At 40.6% G+C, this 21,989-nt stretch overlaps 1 protein-coding gene across 1 annotated transcript in view; it reads right to left on the bottom strand.

Annotated features, from left to right (window-relative positions):
• Window positions 1-21,989, bottom strand: part of SLC1A1 (solute carrier family 1 member 1) — a 59,294-nt gene that overhangs the window by 35,506 nt on the left and 1,799 nt on the right. Inside the window, exon 2 of the mRNA XM_075488377.1 lies at window positions 7,479-7,619. Within this exon, the coding sequence (XP_075344492.1) occupies window positions 7,479-7,619 (141 nt within the window). The remainder of the gene's footprint in view (window positions 1-7,478; window positions 7,620-21,989) is intronic.

Raw genomic sequence — 21,989 nt, 5'->3', positions numbered from 1 at the left:
TTAACCTAGATCAGGGATTGCCCAAGGAGTGGAAACTAGTGTGTGTGCTGGTGATGCCCAGGGCCCGTTAAGGATGCCTCAGCCACAGAGCATCTCTCAGTAGCTGCACTTCTTAGACTTGCAGAAATGGAAACTGCTGAGGCACCTGCCACCCCAGGAATGGTGATAGCAAAGAAAATAGATTTGGAAGCCCTGCATTATAGAACACAAAACAGATTTGTTCTTCCACTATTTCCCTGCCTGTGCTCCTTTACAGTACCTTAAATCTGTGGACATTTTATATCTAATGGAACTGGCAGGTCTATTCCTGACCATAGGCACAGCCTCAGTGTGTTTTAACTTCAATTGCTAATATAGTGGACAAAAAAAAGGTTGTTTAAGTCTGAACTGTTCTGACTTTCAAAGATAAACATGAGAAATAAAGACAAGCTGATCAATACTCTGATTTTTTTCTCATTGCATTCCAGCTCTTTTGTCTCCCATTTTGTACGTTTTGTCTCCATTCACCAAACTCAGTGGCATTGTGATAAAGCAAACTAGTAACTTCCCAAACATAGATCCAAGGTAGGAAACTGACACTTTATAATTCTGAAAAATGGAAAAGAACAAATAACCTATGCAAGATACCCATCCATCAGCCACGATTCAACATCCTTGTTCCACAGGGAAAGCAATGGTCTCTGCAGATGGGAAAAATCACATAGCCCAAGTACTTCACTGGGACATTTTTGTCTCTCACACAGTCGTAATAGGTCATTGTCAGCTAGAACAAGCCAGATTTGTTGTGGAATCATTATCTTTCTACTATGAGCAAGAAGTGCAAATAAAAGAGTGTGGAGTTGGTACTGGGAAAGGTGGAACTGGCAGGATGCTTCAGACACTACTGCAGCAGTAATCAAAGCAGCCCCTGCAGAAAAGGAAGAGTATTTCTACAGTCATGGAAACCTAGCGGTTGGAGCATCATCAGATACACAGCAAGGCAGTTATTGTATTTATAGCTCACATACAGCTGCCCTCAGAAAGGCAACTGATACTATCTTTTTTTCACTGTTTCTGAGATATGCTGTGTTTAACGTACAAATATGTCATCAATTGCTTTAAGGAATTTTGGTGTTCCCCATAGCTGACCCTGCACAAATTCATGAGCCAGGAAATTCCTATGCATCTGTTCTAGCCTCTTTGGAGCTGCCTGTGAAGACTAGAAGTGCAGAGAAGGTCAGAAACATAAGGAAAAGCTTTATTCACGTTTTGTCAGGGAGAAAAGATACCAAATGAGGGAGAGGTTATTGTAGAACTTAAACCAGATGTTGAATAGCGAGTAAAATCATGTCACTAATATTGAGATCTGAGACGTGAACCTGCTGTGTTATGTGTCACATCTTTTAACCCAAAGCATGATGCAGAAAACAGAACAGACATGACTGCTACACAGCTAAGATTTCTGGCATTTATGGGTAACCCTGGAAACATCATCAAAGAAAGGTCATTTATCAGACATGTGACACCAGCTTTTAGGGGAAGTTTTTGACAGAAAAACATTCTAGCCCTAAAGAAAGACCTCCACATCATGGTCCATGGCTTGTAGTTCGAAAATCAATGAGACAGGCAGTCTGAAATAACCCCAGCTTAGAAGGACTGATTGAAGAGAGATAGGAAGCAGAGCCGTGGCACCTCGGTAGTATCTAGAGGGCTGGGGGTGTTGGGTAAGATCCAGATCTCCTGACGCTAGCTACTAGCACAGGACTTAGATGCAGGAAAGAAGGCCAGACACATTGTGTTGATGATTTAGCTCCAGGCTGGGCGTGTAAGTTTCCCCAGCTTGTACCCAAGTACATGGGAACAACTGTCCAGGAAACTGGACGGCTGTCTTCAGCCTAAGCCCTGTTGTGATCCAGACAGAAAACAGATTTGCAAACATTTACTGCCATTACATACCCTGTGAATCTCAGTCCATGAAAAAGAAGGCTAAAAGTGATTAAAGGAGACTCGGTATGCAGACATGTGATGAAATATACTGCACAATTCTAGAGAATTTTCATTCTCTGAATGAAATTAGAGTTGTGAATTTCCAAGACTTTTAAAGACATTTTATAGGCTTTTAAGTACTCCCAGAATGATTAGATTTAAGCCTCAAAACTCCCAGGAAGCACACAAGAGATTCCTCTCAGTTCCTTCTCCCTACAGGGCACCTAAAAATAATATATTTTTGGTATTTGCCTAATCATTTCTTCTTTTAGCGCACTACTTCAAAGATGTGGATTTGGAGTGGGGAGTATTACACTCAGTACAGGTGAAGTTCTGGATGTCATAGCAATTGTCTTGAATAACACTGTAGGTTTTTTATTTTAATTTTCAAATTTCCCATGCCACTACACCAGGAAACAGGAAATACAAATAATTCCTTCACATAAACAATGCATTAGTGCACTATTAGCTAATTTGAGGGATAGAAATCTCATGGAGATCCAAAAGAGCTAGGTATTTTGTACTGAATTATCAGTGGTGGGCTTATGGGTCAGAGTAAATTAAACTTACATCTGCCATCCATTAAAATAATTATGAGAAGAAGAGAACAATTAAAATTCAGCTCTGAGGTAGACTAAGAATAATTTAAAAGAGCATGGCACTACTCAGATGCTTCTGTCCCCAAAGAAATGACCTATTAACCATCCTTTTCAATTTTTTCCAAACAAATAAATAGTGCTTATGCTAGTTTTTTTACTAGGTTACAGCTCAGCCTCCAGGCAGGTCAGTGGAAAAATTCCACAAATTGCAACTTGTATGCTACGTAAAATATGTATGTAAACAATGCTTTCCCTCTTTTACACTCTGAGGAACTGGGCTTGTGAAGGAAAACCACATTCTACAAAGCCCTCCATTTAACCAAAGACGGAGAATTTTGCCTTTTCAATTAGAAAATAGACTAAGTGTGTTCCTGCTCTAACAGAAGAAGTCAGTGAGAGTTTTTCCAGTAAGACAGGATTTCCCCCAAGAAGCTGAAATTACTAATAGTTTAAATTTTGCAGAAACTCTTGGAATCCCAAGGAGTGATTCCTACCATCACTGTCTTCACTGTGGGCTTGATTTACATCATTACGAACAAATGGACAGGGATCTGGTCATGGGACATGCATTTGTACATAGCTTGCTGTCTCAAAAGCATATGTATAATGATGTTTTTCAGGATGTGACATTACTTTTTAAGACATTCTAATCCTAAAAAAGAAAACTACAGATCGTATCTTCAATAACATCTTGGTGATTCTTGTGCAAAAATGTTACTAGTCACCAAAACCCAGTATGCTGACATGACATACATTCACAAAATAGCTTCCTGTAGGCATCAAAACTTCCTAGATGCCTTTGGACCCAGCACCATGGTCTGGTTACAATTATGCACCAAATGAGCCATTACAATTGTCTCTGTGCACACTCTTAGCAGCAGCAGCGGCACAATAACATAACTTAATGTTTAAATTTCTCTCACAGTGAGCTAAGTAGCATCCCCTTAGCTTATGAACTAAGAAGACAGTCATTCAGGCCCAGCTGATGCGTTGTCACACGTTTTACTGCAGTAACTTCATATGTATTGGGGCCCTAAATGTCTGCCACTGAGCATGTGAACATGTACACAGGTCTGACAGCTGTGATCATCTGATAGAAGCCCTACAGGGGGCTGCATAATATGCAAATCCTGAGGAGGTGAGCAAACTCAGAACACATCTGGTCCCACCAAGGACAGCCAGCATGCAGGTTGTGGTGCTATCCTTGTATGTCCTGCGTTTAGTCAATAATGATGAGGTTACTTTTGAGGAAAATACTTCTGTGTTTCATTCCAGGGAAGGTTCACAGCCAAATGCAGAGAGATGTGCCCTTGCCACTAACAGTGAGGAACCTGTCCTGTTTACAGATATAGCTGAAAACACATACTGGGTCCGCCTTAATTTTTTCATTCCCCTCCTTGTTCTATTCTTTAGAGTATTTTTTGAAAGTGTGAATTTTGCTTTGGTGCTAAAATTCAGAATTGCAAAGAGGGCATGTTGTCTACCTTGACTTTAGTGAGGCTTTTGACACTTTCTTCCATAACATCCCCACAGAAAAACTGACAAAGCACAGTTTAGATAATTGCACTGTGCGGTGAACTGAAAACTGGCTGAATGGCCAGGCCGAGAAGGTTGCGATCGCCAGCACAAGTCCGGTTGGAGGCAAGTCACTACTGGTGTACCCCAGAGGTCAACAGTGGGGCCAATACTGTTTAGCATCTTCATCAATCAGATGGTGGGGCAGAGTGCTCCCTCAGCAAGTTCATAGATGATACAAAACTGGGACGAGTGGCTGACACATGAGATGGTTATACTGCTATTCAGAGGTGCCTGGATGGGCTGGAGAATTCATCCGAGAGAAATCTCATTAAGATCAACAAGAATAACTGCAAAGCTCTACATCGGGGGAGGAATAATGCAAGGCACCAGTACATGCTGGAGGCTGACTGGCTGGAGAACAGCTCTGCAGAGAAGGACCTGAGGGTCCTGGTGGACAACAAGCTGACCATAAGACAGCAACATCTCATAGCAAAGGAGGCCAACAGCCACCTGGGCAGCATTATGAAGAGCACTGCCAGCATATGGAGAGAGGTGATCTTTCCCCTAAACACAACACCACTGAGGCCACACCTGGAGTACTGTGTCCAGTTCTGGGTTCCCCAGTACAAGAAAGAGATGGCCTTACGGGAGTGAGTCCAGCGAAGGAACACAAAGATGATGAAGGGATTGGAGCACCTCTCACATAATGAGAGGCTGAGAGAGCTGGGACTGTTCAGCCTGGAGAAGAGAAGGCTCAGGGGGATCTTATTCACGTGTATAAATACCTGATGGGTGGGAATGAAGAAGACAGAGCCAGGCTCTTCTCAGTGGTGTCCAGACATAAGACAAGAGACAATAGGCAAAAATTAAAAAACATGGAATTTCATCTGACTAAGAAAACACTGTTTTACTGTGAGGCTGGTCAAACATGTTGCCCTGAGAGGTTGTGGAGTCTCCGTGCTTGAAGATATTAAAAACCTGACTGGATACGGTTCAGGGCAACCTGCTCTAGCTGACCCTGCTTGAGCAGCAGGGGTTGGACTAGATGGTCTCAAGAGGTCCCTTCCAACCTCAACCATTCTGTATGACTCTGTGTGAAAGAGGAAAAATTACTAGTGTGCTTTATGATTATACACAGGCCTACTTATTCAATTCAAATGTGCATTTCTGACAGTTGGAAGGTTACCATATTTATTCTACAGGAGGCAAAATATCTCATCAACATCCTGAAGAAGGATGCAGGTGAACAGTGAAAACCATCATGCACAGACATGCCTGGTCCATTTGCTTGTCACACATTTCAGCATTACTTGCACACAGGCAACAGGCAACTAGTGCTTTTGTCTTCAAGAGCAGCAAAGCTCTACATATTCTGTTGAAGTAGCTTCTGTTCCTTATCAATCTTGTTTCCTTTTTCTTGCCTAAAAACCTAACACAGAAGTGTAGAAAAAATAAGCCCTTCTTTCTACGCAAATTGGATATGCCAAGGTCAGAATCAGAGCATCTCGTTCTCATCTCTGTGTATGAATGTACCTCCTGCAATCTGCAATCTTTAAAACCCAAGGTCATGTTAGTAGTTACAAATGCAGTTTATTCATACTGGAATGTTAAACACTAAATAGCAGCAGAATATTTTTAACAGCATGATTCTTGTTTCCCCTCACAAGTGCTGGACAGGGATACATTTAATAAATAATTCATTTAATGGTTATCCTGATTATATCATTTATTTCTGAAGACACAGGCCCAACTTCACTCACAAATAAAAGCTTGTTCAAAACAAGAAATATATTAGTCTTATCTTGGCAGCTTTTCCTGGACCTCCTGTTAACAGACTCAAATTCAGTATGATAAAAGTAGAGGTCAGTTTTCCTTTGCTTTCTGTCTCATTTTCTCTTCTATATAAAAATGCTGCTGTCCTGTCTGTTAATTAAAACACAAAGCCCTTTTTATTCCTCTTTCTGTTCTTCTCTCCTTTACATACTAACAAGTGTTTCATCTCCCTTCATTCCTCTGGACACAGCCCTTGACTATTTTCTGCTGCCATTTCTCACTCTGCCTCTTGCAGCTTTCCTTTCTGGGTGCCTCCATCTTGCAGCTCTTGACATTCTCCATTTTAATTCTAACACTGGGTTCCTGTCACCCTGCATTACAGATATGCCCCAAAGGCCTTGGCAACTTCCCTTAGGCTCTTCCTGTCATAGGCCCACTTTGGGGTGTGCTGCTGAAATTAGTGATATTTTTGGCCATGAACTTTGAGGAGCTCGGGAGTTTGTATTCAATATCCTACTCTTGAAAGCACTTTCATAGCATGATCAAAATTCCCCGTTCATTTTCTGATCACAACATGCTCTCCTTCTCAAATGTCTGATGTATTTCCATGACCATCCAACCAAACAACAAACACCTGGACATGAAATACATTCCCAAAATAGAGGCTTTGCAGAGATGAGAGGGGACAGTATAGTGACAAATATGTCCTGATTCACTGTAGGAAGCTAAAAGAAAATAATCACAACCCTTGTTCCCTCAGTAAAGGCTTAAAGAATAAAGACAAGTTTGTTTGGCTGTCTTTACCTTTTTTTTTTCCCCCCAGAAAGGCTATTTGACATCCAGTTCTGTCTCTTTGCGTTGGGCTCGCTCTGGCAAATCTTTCCTACTGGGTGAGCTGTTAGCAAATTCTAGCATGCCATGGCAGGGTTCCAGCCAACAGCTTGCTTGCTTCTTCCAAAAGAGGAAGGCTTTGCTCTTGTTTCCATAACCCCTTCCTGGCCACACAGTCTCCCTCCCCACTCTCTTGCACTTCCCCAAAACTCCTTTGAACCAAGCATATCAACAGATTTCCCTCCCTTCCCCCCCCCAAATTTATAGTTTTCTGTCAGGTCAGTGACTTGAATGGACTCACAAAAGGATTCAGCAAACTCCAGAGCTCATGCAAGGTACCTCACAGAAGTTTGTTGAGACCAGGCAATTGTAGGTGAGGAATCTCCTCTTTTATGGCAGTAAGCTATGAGATCAGCTCTCCCTTTCTTGTGAAATGGCAGCATGAGACTACTTACAATAGTTAACTCTGTACCTGAGAACATGCAGTTGCAGCTTTGGGCTTGCAATTTGCAACTGTTTAACCCAATCCTGAAAACAGGGAGAAAGAGATAAAAGAATCTATAAACTTGTAAGTTTTTATCTCACAGCTCTTTAGAACTTAATTACCAGATAATGGTGCTAATCCTTCCAAATCCTTTCTCATGATATATAGAAAAGCTTAATCTAAATGTATGCAATACATACTTTTCACTACAGAATTCCATCAAATTGTTTTTAAAGGTTATTTCTTTTAGAAAGAAAGCTAAACCACAATGATAATCTCATCAGCTAACAGTACATTTCCAGTCATACCTGTGATCATACTTGATATGATTAACGGCAGAATGATGAGTTTGAGCATTCTCATGAGCACTTCCCCAGGAAAGGAAAAGTAGAATTTATCCAGGTTAGACAGTTTGCCATATTCCCGTACCAGCATGCCGACTCCAATACCTAAAAGGCACATAAAAAAGTGACACAAATAAGCAGTTGACTTCAATACCTAAAAGGCGCATTAAAAATGTGACACAAATTACCAGTAATTTATGTTAGGAGAAGAAAACTAGGAGAAGACCAGTAAAACAAAAAGAGCAAGCAATAGACACATTTTTACAGCCATGGTGGAACTTCTAAAGCAAAATAGAGATGTTTCCTTTTCTGTTCTATATATTGATGATAGGCACAGTAATAACACATAATTCTGAACTTGGAGGATGTCTTTAGGTATGTCTTTGGAAAAATCTCGATTATGTCCTCTGCTTATCAGTCCAGTCCAGCAGTGACTTCTTACCTGCTTTCACTAGCTCTAGAAGACCCATAACTGGCATTAAAAAAATCAATATAATATATAAACACTACCAAACATTAAAGAAAGGAAGTGATACAATATAAATATTTTAGATAATTTGTATTGGTGAAAATATGTCTACCCAGAAGCAATACTTTCAGTAATTGCTGCTCTACATAATTAGAAAAGAATGTGACTACAGCCACCAAATTAATCTAATAATTTCCAGGATATTGATCAACAAAAATACACTTAGCGTATTTCACACTCATTCCACTACATGACTGATCTACAAAATACCAGACTATAAGTATAATCAGTGATTGAGCCACAGCACCTTCGTACTTCCTCTTATCTTTGGATTAAATGAATTATCAGATAGTTCTAGCTTCTGAGGCCAATCACAGATAAGAGTTCTACCAAAAGAAAATAAATCATAGGCCAAAAGACAAATTTCTTCAGTTTGACAGGCAATACCTTTATTTTCCATTTCAACATGATTTTCAAATGAAAATCACTGGTACAGGAAATGTGTTCATCAGTGTTTAAAAAGCATGACTGTTGTTTCACATACGAAGTTTGTAATGCTTCAGTCCTGGCTAAACTGAGTATCAAGAGATCCAATTTCTAACTGGATTCAGTGAGAGACATGGCAACTCAGAACCCTTCATTACTCACTGAGTGCTGAAAGGTCTTATTCATACGAATAGCCTCATGGAAGTTAATAGAATTATTTACACCCGCTGGTATTTTAGTGACAACAGTGGTGTGTATTTTGCAGCAGAATTGTTACAACAGCACAAGAAGGTGCTATCAGTCTACCTTTACCAGCCTCAGTGGCTTATGTAAACTGAGAGGGTCCCAGGAAAGCTGCTAGTGCCTAAGCCAAATGCACCTCTTCTCCCGGTTTTATTTTTGATAGTATACATGGCATTTAAGTTAGATGTTGCTCAAGAAGCTGGTGTAAAGTTTGACTAAAATGACTTATAGGATATGTTCCTTATTTTAAGTGACTGAAGTTGTGGAGGCAGACAATACCAGCAGCTTCAAAACCACATTTAGGCAAATCCATAGACAACTGGTCCAACTGGTCCACGTACTGTTGATACTGAAGGAATAGACAGGGATCCCATATCCAATTCTCTACTAAAGAAGAAACTCATTAACATTCTCTTCTAGAAAGTAAGGATTTTTGCAAAAATCCTCCCTAAAGATTCACCATGGCTGTGGTTTGTGCCAGTTCACACGCTATCTGGATGTTAGTTGACGCAGAAATGTAACAGCTAGTTACCTTCACAGAATTTGCCTCTGAGAGCACAAAAAGATAATGAACCATCTTTTCTGTGCTCTACCTGCAGCTGCAAAAGCAAGCTGAAAGAAAATAGAGGCAGATTATAAACTCCTACAAGTCTTTCCTGTTAATAAAGAGATGGAAAATGAACAAGTTAACCTCTCAGGCAAATAGGCTGCTCTAAGCAACTATTAAGATTTCTGATTTAGGTGTCATCTATGCCAGTGAACACGGACAGTTTAAATTCCTTGTGACAATCTTGAATCTTAATAGCCTTGAAGATACTTGCAATATCATATAAATGCCCTTGATCAGTGAATGATAAGACACAATGATTTCTATTTCTAATCTAGTGACTGAACTAAACGTGTTGAAAATAATTAGTCTGCACTTTACGATAAGCCCAAGCAAGATAAAACTCTGTTTGCAAAATGGTTACATGTATTGAAGTAAATTGCTAAGGCTTTGATCCTGAAAACACCAGTGTAAATAGCTGAATCAGAGCATACAGGTAATCTCCATGTCTTCAGACTATTCACATGACTTAGGGTAGGCATGTGCTTAAATTGCAGCAAGACAAGACTGTATGTTTATTAAAAGTTGTGCAATGCTGCTTTACTTTGAGCAGGTGAGACTAGGACATGTCCTAACCATGTGCCTTTCATTCCAGGTGGTGACTGTCGTGTTTGACCAGCTGGGAAGTTCGATCATTGTACATTTAGCAGGATTACTAGCAGGTAGAAAGATTCACCCTCATCTTCGTTCTTCAGAGTTCTCTTTTTCACTTCTTTGGGTTTCACTACAAAAACTTCCCACGTGCTGCCAAAATTTTAGCAGGGTTTCCTTAAGATTTTTCACTTACATATTTATATTTGTTTAATTTTTTTTTGTGAGGACATTATTTATCTAGTGGCAGTAGCTGAGAATAGACTTCCTCATTCCAACAATCTCTTGAAATTACATTATTGCTCTCACTTCCTTGTTCATGCTATTCCTTTACCAGACAGAGCACTTATATCCATATTAACTTGTGCAGTATGCCAAAATACAGTAAAACGATGCTACCTTTCAATCTAGCATATGCTGCTTGAATTTAGCATGGGAATATAGGAAGAAATTTTATTTTGTAACAGTAACAAGAGAAGGTTAGAAAGTTAGCAGAATAAATTTGCTTAGGTACTGGAAATGGATGTATGTAGAACTTTTTGATCCTCGTCTCAATAACCAAGTTCAACTGGAATTTTCTTCCTGGGAATTATAATGCAGAGAAAGAAGTGTGGCCGAGCATAAACCTCTTTCACGTGGTCACCAGTGCTTTTAACATCATGTTGACTACAGCAGCCCTAAGCAACTATAGACAAAAGTGTTATAAAATGTTAATTTCTCTACATGAATGCTACTGATATTCCACCACTTCTGAAACTAATTCTTACATGTGCAATTACTTCTAACAACCGCAACACCCTATAGGAGGCAAAGCCTCTACTATATATTAGGATTCTTCCTTTCTTTTCATTTCTCTCTTTTTCATTTATGGAATAATTTACTTCTGCTTTTTTTAAAGAGCAAAACATCACTTTTCCTCTTTCCTCAGTTTTAGCCACTCCACCTTTCTTCTTGTCCATGCTAAATTGCTTTTCTTTCCTTTCCATCCCCTCTCCTTGCCTTTCCTTCTTGCCCACATGGCTAAGTTAGGTTATGATTTTTACCACAAGAGCAATCCTCTATTTACACCTCAACGGCATGCACCACTCAAGGTCCAGATTTCTGCAATACTGGGCAGAAGGGAAGAATGAAGGTGGAAAAAACGGTACAATCCCATGTCTTTAATTTTCTAAGGCAAATCTCTCCTTGCAACTGTGCAAACTACAGCACATGCACGGTGTCTACATTTTCTCTCCCAGCAGCCACTGACAGAGAAAGTGAAAGGTGCAGTCTGGGTCCCTGAGATTGCAATGCATGAAGAGCCCACAGGACACTTCTCTTGTCTGAACCCATATGAAACAACACATGCCTTGACTCCTTGGTACTATCTTCCCAGGTAGCACATCGTCTTTTTACAAGCCTGGTAACAGACAGAAAATCCTTCAAAGAAAGGCCATAAATGCAGACTAAGAGAAGTGAGGGGTGAGGGTGAGAAGAACAAGAGAAGAAAAACAGAGCGGAAGAAAATCGCTGAAAATGAGCATACCAAGAGAAATCTGTTGGCACCCATCTTTCAGGTAGTCCCAGGAGGCCCAGCATAAAAAGCTAGAGGGAATACGTGCTTCCTTTGTGTAGGATGACCCATTTTTTGTTGTGTTACCCAGCGAAAAGGGAGCAGGAAGTACTGCAAGGGGATAGCACCTGCAACTGGCTGCACTGCATGTAGCACTTGATCCATCAGATCTGCCAAGCCTGAGGCCTTCCAGGGCCTAGGAGATGATGGCTGTGTACAATAAGGTGGCAGAACCAGTCTGGCCTGTGTACACGTGTGCAGTGAGTGAAACACAGAAATTAGCTAAAATGTGTCTTGGGAGACCATTGTGTTGTAGGTTCTGCGTATCTGCAAAGCTAACTCTGTGACATTTGGATATCTGGTGAACACCATTTATCACAATCTGCCCTACATCTAGAGGATGTATTTTTGCATATTGCTGTTGTTTCTGAAATGTTGTCTAACAAAAAATGCAAATTATTTGCATGGGAACAACTATAGGACTACTACATTTTTTGTCACGTACTGTGCTGCAATTCACGACACAGATTTGGAAACGAGTAAGAACAGAAACACACACCCTGTTCAAACAAATTCACAATCTCTGGACTCATCTATACTAGCACACATGGAGAGTGTCACAGATTGTCCTACAGCTATTGTAAACTTGTAAAAATGTGCTGTCCTCTCAGCAGCCACCTGAGCAACCAAATGTGGAGACTATTTACAATTTTTCAGGGAGTGACGGTTAAATCCTGAAGACTTTTTTTATATAATTATGTGGGGTCAACACCATTCAGATCTTGAATTTGAAAACTTGGAACCCCTGAGTAGCTGAATCTGTTCAGGACATGCAGTATGAACTGACTGTAGCTGCTTGCTTTATTGCATTGCCTTTGTGGGTTAGATGCTCTCCAGAACCCGATTACATCTTTGATAACAAGACAGCATGATGCTATGCACCTTTACTTTCTTTACCTTCACTCACAGGTAAAACGACTCATGACTTAGAAACAAATAACTGAAGTCCACACATAGACATGCCTAGTCCTATTTCTGAAAGAGAATATAAACCAGATAAAATTGGTATCTAACAGGCAGGACTCCCTAACATGTTATTTGCACTCATGGATGACAACACTGATACGGGATGCACGGTGTTAATCAGCAGGGAGTTCTCACTCCACCAGTGTGCATGATACCACAGAAACAGCACATCAACCTTCAACTCCCACTGACTTTATTATGGGAATGAACCTTAGGAATGAACCATAAAGGCAATGAGAAAAGAAATCCAGCATGTATTTCCAGAGAACAAATAATGTTTTGTAAAATGATCTGTTCTGAATTACACCATGTCCCTCTCTGAAAAAAGTTGTGGTATTTATTTTTCCTGTTTTCATGCAGTTCCAGCATGTAGAATCTCCCTTTCACTGGAGCAGAGTTAGTGATTCTGGCTGATACTGATAGACACTGGGGGAATTATAAGAGTTTTGCTTTGATATGGCATTGAAAGAAGAAAAATCATGGGCACGTCTCATGGTTCAAACCTGATATTACTTAATTGTACTGCAGCAACATGGATTGTGCTATTAACAAAATGATTAAGCTCTTCATAATTTCACATGATATGCTGTTCATGTGACAGACTAAAATACAATTACGTCTATCATATTGGTGGGTCTTAATTGGATTATCTTTACAGCAGATGATGTACGGGGACCAAAAAGGCTGGTAAACAAAGCTCACTGACTTGATTTGAAACACAATACAAGATATTAAATATAAATATGTCAAATTGCAGCATGGGCAGGCAAGATTTTTGCAGTTTGTGGTACAGTCTGAGTCCTTTTGTAATATTTTATAAAATCCATTTGTTTTTTGCTCTCTCTTGAGCTTCTGTAATATCACTGGCTGTCTCTTAACTACAAAGAAATACACAGTGCCAACTATGGAACACTAAAATAGAGGGTGTAGAAGAAATTCTTACTTATAATAATACTTATAAACTTATTATTTCAGCTTCTTAATTCAGCTCTCTCTGGATTATTTTTAGTATTTTCTAATGTTATGCATTTTACTGTTTTACATTCTGCTTGACAATTAATATTCCTTCTAATAAACACATTGATGCTGAATGAAAAAACCAAGATTCTTAGAAAACTGCAGGCAACTGCTGAGGTAGGATTTAGAGTCTCCGGGGTATAATTGCATGGCAACTGATCGTAACTCTCTGGATGCTAGTGTTGCCCTGACTACCAGCTTGCTTACAAAGATATGTGAAGAAAAATCCTCTCAGAAATCTTCCAGAAGAAGAAAGTTCCCAAGTCAAATCTTGGTCTACTGAAAAATATTTAGCAGGAATGTATTGGAGAAAGGTATGCTAATTCCTCCACCGTGGTGAGACCCCCTGTGTTCTCTCTCTGATTAAACTGTTGAGGGTGTAGCGGTTGGTTGTAAATTCCTTCACACAAATGACACACTGTCATCTGACTGCAGTGTGAGGAAAGTTTGCATGGACAGTGACTCCCTGTGATGGACCTTCAGGAATGAAGGCAAGGTGGAGCACTGGCCAGAGGGCGAAAAACCAGCTTCTCTAGTGTGGGGTACTCCCCTTACTCACAGCAGGTGTGAAGGCTGCTGCAACCGGCAAAGCCACGTAACTCCTGCTACTTTCTGTGCTGCAGGAGCCTGTAGCAGGGCTGATAACACAGAGCAGCCTGTAGCAGTCACTGATAACACAGAGCGGCCTCTCTGCAATGCAGCCCTGCACAGCCTTAGTGCCACCCCACCCTTAGTCAAACCAAAGGCGGTTATTTCATTCAGCCAGGAAAAGGGAAATAACGGCCATTCTCCTGTGACTATGAGTGACGACAGTTCTGCTGAATACTTAACCAGTGTTGCCCCAGAACAGCAACGTGCAGATGGCTAAGCAGTTTGATAATTTAACAGTGTCTCCTATTGGACTCTGAGTTTCCTCTCATTTATCTAAATATGCTGTAAATGAATTTCATGTGTACATATCTTCCAAATATTTTCAGTATGCAGATGTAACTTCTATCTGAGAAGGCCAAGATAAAAGAATACAGTTGAGGGAAAGAAAAAAACTTTACAACCATGCTTCACGTGTACCTCAGCACACTAGCGAGAACTGCCGTACAGAACCTACCTATAGGAACAGTCCATTAACGTACAGAAAAAATACAGAGAGTTGTGGTGAAGAACTCATTCCTTGATTAGTCCTTAACTCTGTTAATATAAATTAAGTTGTATGAGAGATACAATTTGCCTCTTTCACAGCTTTTCAACAAACTCAGTGACTCATTAGATTTGTGACATTAACTACAGTACATACAACCTTAACATAATAAACACCGTATTGTAAAGATTATGTCATAAATTAAGTAATTTGGGGAAAACAACAGTTCTTTCCCAGTAGCTATACAACCTACATTTCCTCATGCATTTGGATATGTCCTGGTAAAAGCACCCATTCTGTTGGGGAACACAGTGTGCAACTCATCAAAGCTTCAGGAAAAGTGAACTCAAACTGGAACACATGCAAAGAAGGACTGTAGAATGATGAAAAGAATGAGTAGCCTACCTTCTGAAAGGAGATTAAAGAGTTTAGTTTGTCCAACAGGGATGAGTGAGCTAGAAACACAGAAAATGGTTGAATAGCAGAGAAAGAGCAACGTTTTAATAAATGGATGCATATTGAACCTGAATACATTTAGACGGGAAATTGTGAGGCTTTCAACAATCAGACAGATCAATGTAGCTTCCTAGGAGGACATGCAGCACCAAGAAGCCTATCCAGCTTCAAGGTGGAGCATGATATGTTACAGAAGTTCACATAAAATGGTGTAACCTGAAGTAGCAGTAGACTAGATGTGATAACCCAGGAGGTATCTATCTATCTATCTACCTCATATTCCTGTGTTTTACAGTAAAATTGAAATGTAATGTGACAACAGTAACTAGCCCTTCCTCTTTTGCAGACCTTCCCCATGACCCTTTTCAGCTGTCACTTCCAGAACCACTACCATTCTTCTTCACCCCACCCATCTGTAATTTGGATGCCTTCTTTAACAGAGACCTCTCTCCTCTGCAGTCATCCGGACATGTACAGGTCTTGTTGCTTCCTCCATGTCTCCAAATCCATTCAATCTTATAAAATAGTGCTTTTGTTTGGACGCCTTTTGTCACTCATTTCACATACTGTCATGTCCCCAGTTCTGGTGTTCCTAGTGTCTAACATTGTGCTTACGTGGCCTAACATATTACAACACCAATGGCACCATTCCAATGCTACCCAAAAAATTAGAGCTTCTAATCCTTTCTTGTAAAAGCCCACTGATCTTCTGTTCTCTTTCCACAATGTTTGCTTGCCATCCCAAAGCTGTATGAGCACCTTTGTACATCCTGTATAGCCCAAGAGATATTAGCTCAATGGAGCACATCAGGAAAAATACATCTTCATTTAAGACCCCTGAAACACATAGGAAACGAAATGGTTGGCAATGGTACAAGAAAGGTGAAAGGCTAGTAGCTGGGAGTATCTGCCAGATTCTGACCCTTGTTGCAGGTTCTGTTTTAAACTGTGATGAGAGTAAAAGACAATAAACAGGACATACTGTTCCAGCTATCCCCTTGCTGGAAGGGCAGTGGAATGATTTTGACTGTAATAAATTGAGATAAGCAGCTGGAAAGGCAATTTAGTGGAAACTAAAGAGAAACAGATAGTGACATGCAGAAACATCATTATTCTGAAACTAATGAAGACATCAAAGCATTGAGAAATCAGAGACATGACCTAGAAAATCAGTTCAGATTAAGCAAGGCCAGGTTGTTTGTGGTTCCAAAAGCACGAAAGGACCAAGAAATGGCTGTTTTGCAATATATTGTTGTCGTGGTTTAGCCCCAGCCAGCAACTAAGCACCACACAGCTGCTCACTCACTCCCCCCCAGTGGGATGGGGGAGAGAATCAGAAGAGCAAAAGTGAGAAAACTCATGGGTTGAGATAAAGACAGTTTAATAGGGAAAGCAAAAGCCGTGCACACAAGCAAAGCAAAGCAAGGAATTCATTCACTCCTTCCCATGGGCAGGCAGGTGTTCAGCCATCCCCAGGAAAGCAGGGCTCCATCACACGTAACAGTTACGTGGGAAGACAAATGCCAGATCTCTGAACGTCCCCCCCCTTCCTTCTTCTTTCCCCAGCTTTATATACTGAGCGTGATGTCATATGGTGTGGAATAGCCCTTTGGTCAGTTTGGATCAACTATCCCGGCTGTGCCCCCTCCCAGCTTCTTCTGCACCTGGCAGAGCATGGGAAGCTGAAAAGTCCTTGACTAGTGCAGCAACAACTAAAACATCTCTGTGTTATCAACACTGTTTTCAGCACAAATCCAAAACATAGCCCCATACCAGTCACTATAAAGAAAATTAACTCTATCTCAGCTGAAACCAGGACAATTGTGAAAATACTTAGATTATATATAATCCATAGACATCATTATCACATCACATTTAATATTCTGGCATGCTATCGGATTCTCATGGACTGTGCAATACGTGGAACAATTACAGACAGAAAAATACATCTGGAACACTACGCCCAATATAGCCCTGATCTTCAGCATAATATATGATACAGACGTGATCTCACACCATGAAATACTGTTGCGAGGCCATAAGTAAGAATCCCTTCCACAAATCCTGTGAGGCTTTTGTAAAAATAAAAAGGTAGATTTGCAAACAGTGCAAGTGTTGTTTGTGAGTAGTCTCAACCTGAACGTTATTGATTTGCTGGGGTAATAAGAAGAAAGTGTCTTTATGCTTTGTTAAGACGTAAACAGAAAACAAAAAACATTTTTGTAATTACATTGTAGTATTTTCCCTTAAATAATATTGGGAAATTGGAAACAGTAAATAATTTTCTGGTATTAGTATTGGTGTTATTGTTTCAAATGGAAAGAAATATTTAATTGACTTTGGTCACTTTGGGGCTCTGTAGAGTGTAAACTGACCTTAGGCTCACTCCTTCCAAAGCTCCCTTTATTTAAAAGTTCGGCTCTAGTGATAGTTTCACTTCATTCACATAAAGTGAAACCCATGCTTTATGTTAAAACAATACACAAAATACATGGGCAATAGGAAAACACTTTACATGCCAGAAGGACAAATAAAAGTTAGGTTTTCTTTGCTTCCAAACAGCTCAAGAGCAAAAGAGGTACCATGCTTAACTTCAGTTATCTTTGGTTTCTTTTGTTGGCTCAGTTTCTGGCTCAGAGCATCTTTGATCCTCAGTAGTATGTGAAACTCTCAGATGAAACTGTTGGCCATTCTGCATTTTACTTTCTGTCTTTAAAATTAAATTCAGACATTCTTTCAGAATTACTTGGTTTCACACATTTCTGAACAGATCCCATTTTGTATCCAGTTGTATGCAGTGCAACAGAGAAGAACAGACAGATAAGCATCACAACTGTCTAAAGAGGCATAAAAACTCACAAGTATCATCTATGCTGCTCTAAATCACACCAGGAAGAAACCAGAGTCTTCTGTTAACTTTCCATGCTACCACAGTTGATTCAGGATGTCTCGTCTTCACTTGTTATAAATTCCAAATTAATAAAATGTTATGCTTCAGAATTCAAGAAAGTAATCAGATGTTTGCTTTACAACTATACTTGTCAGAAACTGACACAGTAATAATTCCTTTGCTTTAGTATATTCCCTTTAATTTTTTCCTGCTGTGAAGAAAAGAGCTCTGTTTTTGCTAGTGTATTTCAAGAGGCAATTAATCTGCTTCATTGTTTGTAACCTTCACACTGTACTGTGCAAGCAAAGAGAAATGGTACAGCAGGCAGCCTAAACTAAGCTAATAGGCCACTTTTTGGTAAAGGTACGAGGAGGTGGAAATAAAAAACAGTGAAGCCTTACTCCATATCCAGAATGGGCTTTTTATTTTTAAATTACACTTGTCGGAGACAGAAACAATTTACTGGGAGAAACTGAAAGACTTCATAGGTTTACGAGGTTGAGAGGCTGCAGGCTACAGTTGCAAAAGAAACTTCCCACCCTCAGGAGTATGGTGAGCTCCGTGGATTCAGGGTGGCCTTCTGCGTGGTGAGAGGCTGTCAATAGAGTGACATGTTACTAATCATTCTGTTGTTGTCTTTGCCCTGTGAGACATTCATTCTTGTAAGAATGCACTGGTGGGCTTCCAGTAATGCTAGCATGTACTGACACTGCTCTGACATGGATGAATTTTAAAGGAACCAGTGCTTTTAAAAGCAGCTGTTAAATCCCCTCCTATCTGACTACAAAGGGAGCCCAGCCTTTCTAGCTACAGTTAGCAGGTATGAATGCACCTGACAATTTTTTTTTTAAATGCAGACCTGTGACGAAAAAATATTCTTACAGGGAGCTGTTACTACTTAACACTATATAAGTAGTATGTATAGTATAATACTATATATAGTATAATACCATAATATAAAATAATTGTTTTCATTAAAATAAGAGAGAATGGACTGCTGGGGTGATATCACAAAGCACAAAACAGAAGCTCCGGTGGCTGCTGCACTCGTCAAATCCTTGCAAATAGCCATTAGTTGCACCACTCAAAGTTTCTGCAGTGCTGGTATGTATATTTTAACCTCCTTCAGGAGGTTAGGAGACAGGAACTATGTATATTTTAACCTCCTTCTCAAATGCCGGGCGGAAAGGAGGTCTGATGCTAGCCTCAATCTTCCAACCAGGGAACTGCACAAGCAAGGTGTCCGATCGTGCAGAGACGGAATAAACTCCCCTTCCCTTCAGAGGTGCAGAACTCGGGTATTCGGGCATGCTGGCGATGTTCACCCTCCCGTTCCCTCTCTCAGCCACTTCACCGCTGCCTCCCACCACCGCTCCCCGGCTCCCGACTCCCGCAGCTCCGCAGTCCGCCTGTTCCCGGCCGCCCTGCCCCGGGCTCTCCCGCGGCCACCTCGGACAGCTCCCGCCGCCCCCGCCCCGCCCCGCCCCGCCACGCGGCGACGACACGGCGGCCCCGGTTCTCTCACGGCGTGAGGTGCACAGTATGGGCGCCGAGAGCCACGTACATACGTGAGGAGGAGGATGGCGGAGGAAGTTCAGGGCAGAGTACAGCAACGATCACCACTGCCTCACACAGAAACGGCACTGACACATCTTTGGTAAACGTGACCTACGGCTGGCTGATGAAGGGATACCTGCCATGTGCAGTCCCTTGTCATTGGCGGCCGTATCAATCTCAATATTGCACTTCTCATCTCTTCCTCATGAATATCTGAACAATTTCAGTGTCCCACACACGTGCTGTTGAAAAAAAAGCTTCAGAGTCACAGGCAGGCTCACAGGTATCTCAAGTTCTGAATTTGCTCAGGAAGTGACAGACAGACATGCCATTAAGCAACAAATAAAAGTACCTGTAACCTGCAGATTTATGCAAACTGAATCCCTCAGAATCATGTTCCCCAACCAAAGAACTATTACAAAAAGACATTGGTCTAAGAGATTTGAAAAATACAGGTATTAAAAAAAACCCTGCAACCTATTTGCCTATACTCTCTGAGCACGTAAAAATATGTCTGCTGTAGTATAGAGTGCTACGGCAACTCAATGCCTGGGACCATATGTACTCAAATCACTTACACCTTTATTTCCACTGTAAGAAAAAAGCTGTTCTGCTGAAGAATTGCCCAGGACTACAAGCTATTAGGCTACGACTTGCAGACTAATGAATAAGTATTTACACATCATCAGCCTTTTAACTTCATGACTGGTTTGGTTGTGTTGCAGCAGTGACCTCTTGGAGACAAAGTCATGATAAAAAATAGATGCTCCATGAAAATCCTATGAAGCGTGACTTAAACTCTCCCTTTGCAGTTGTCCTTTGGAAACTTGTTTCAGGGCGAGTAAATTTCAGGGATATTTCTGGTTTATTTTGACTTGATTGTACCAACTGGAAGCAATATAACTTTCTTTATTAAAGGCTGAAGAAGTGCTTGAAGTAAGTTGACTTTTAAACTGCTTTTGTTAGCTCAGCTGCTTTGGGCTCAGTAAGGCCAGCAGAGCAAAAATATGCAAGACATCCCTCCTTTTGCAGTTACCTACATGAAGCTGCTACTTTCCTGCCCCTCTGCCTCCTAGAGAAGGGCAGTGAGGCAGGGGAGGTGCAGAGGAGCCCAAACCTCTGAGTCTCTGGTCAGCACAGGTCAGCACTGCATGCTCTAGGTATGCACTAAGAACTAATGAACAATGAACTCGATTCTGAGGCCCAGTATTCAGGCAAATTTATCACTGAAGTTATACAAACTCAGAATTAGCCTTCAATCTGAAATTCAGTCAATTTCAGACTCCAAATCTGAGTTCACAGATCTCCCCACATCAGTTTGGTGGACTGAAACAGAATCTCTACTAAGGTAAGAAAAATAACCTCTTGAGTCTTGAGTTTTCCTTTCTTTGAATAATACATTCAGGAGTTTTCACCAAAAAGATGTGACATTCTTAAGATATTTTGTGTACAGATTTTAAATAATTCCCCCCCCAACTGCTATAAAAGCAATTCCAATGTTTTTGAAAATGTAAACGACAGGCAAATGATTGAATGCTTCAAATATAACACACAAAATAATTACTCTTGAAGGAAGAGGTGTTTGGAATTCTGATGGGTTCCTGTCTGTTTCTCTTGTCAGAAGCGGGCACAAAAAGTTACCAGAAAGACTTTTCAGCTTAGCAAGGGTACTAGGAAAGATAAGCATATCTCACTAGGATGCTGAACACAGCTCTGATAACGATGAGCAAATGTCATGATTCCATATGATAGTGCTGGAATATCAGGCACTTTCCAGCACAGCTGGACAGCTTTCACAGTACAATTCCACAGCTTGCTGCATTCGATATTTCCACTCCTCACTCATGCATACTTTTCTGAAAAGTCTAAACATATTTTCTGCTTTCAAAATGAGAAGTAATACTCTTCTGTTCATGAATGCTAAACTGTATCTCCAAATTAAGTAATTAATAAACCTCAGAGCAATTTCTCAGTGTATATTAAAAAAGAATAAATACGTAAATTTAACTATGAAGCATTTGTGGACTCCAGGTATATTACAAACATTCCTCAAGCTGTAATAAAAAGATAACATACAATTCAACTAAGCCATCCTTACAAGAGTTTCACTGTTCTCCTTGTGTAACTTATTTCACCTCCAAGAAATACTGAAAATGCAGCAGATACATAGCTACTTGCAAAATGTAATTTGGTCCAAAGCTCGAGGAATTTTTATGAAGACTCTCTTTGCCACATTACAAAGCTCCCGAGTTCTGGACTGCTAATTACAGTGTAGCAGGTAGAGAAGTCCAAAGACACAGGAGGTATTTGGGTGCCTGTCACTCTCTCACTGTGAGTTCCCATTGGGTATTAGGGGGATTAGGGTCAAATTGTCCCCACAGTTCCCACACTGCCAGGCTCTGTGGCTCCCAGGGAAATCTCATTTCAGAACTATCAGCTTGTAGGA

This window comes from Mycteria americana, chromosome Z (genome assembly GCF_035582795.1).
Source record: "Mycteria americana isolate JAX WOST 10 ecotype Jacksonville Zoo and Gardens chromosome Z, USCA_MyAme_1.0, whole genome shotgun sequence".
NCBI classification, from domain to species: Eukaryota; Metazoa; Chordata; class Aves; order Ciconiiformes; family Ciconiidae; genus Mycteria; species Mycteria americana.
This window is presented reverse-complemented; position numbering and strand designations above follow the sequence as displayed.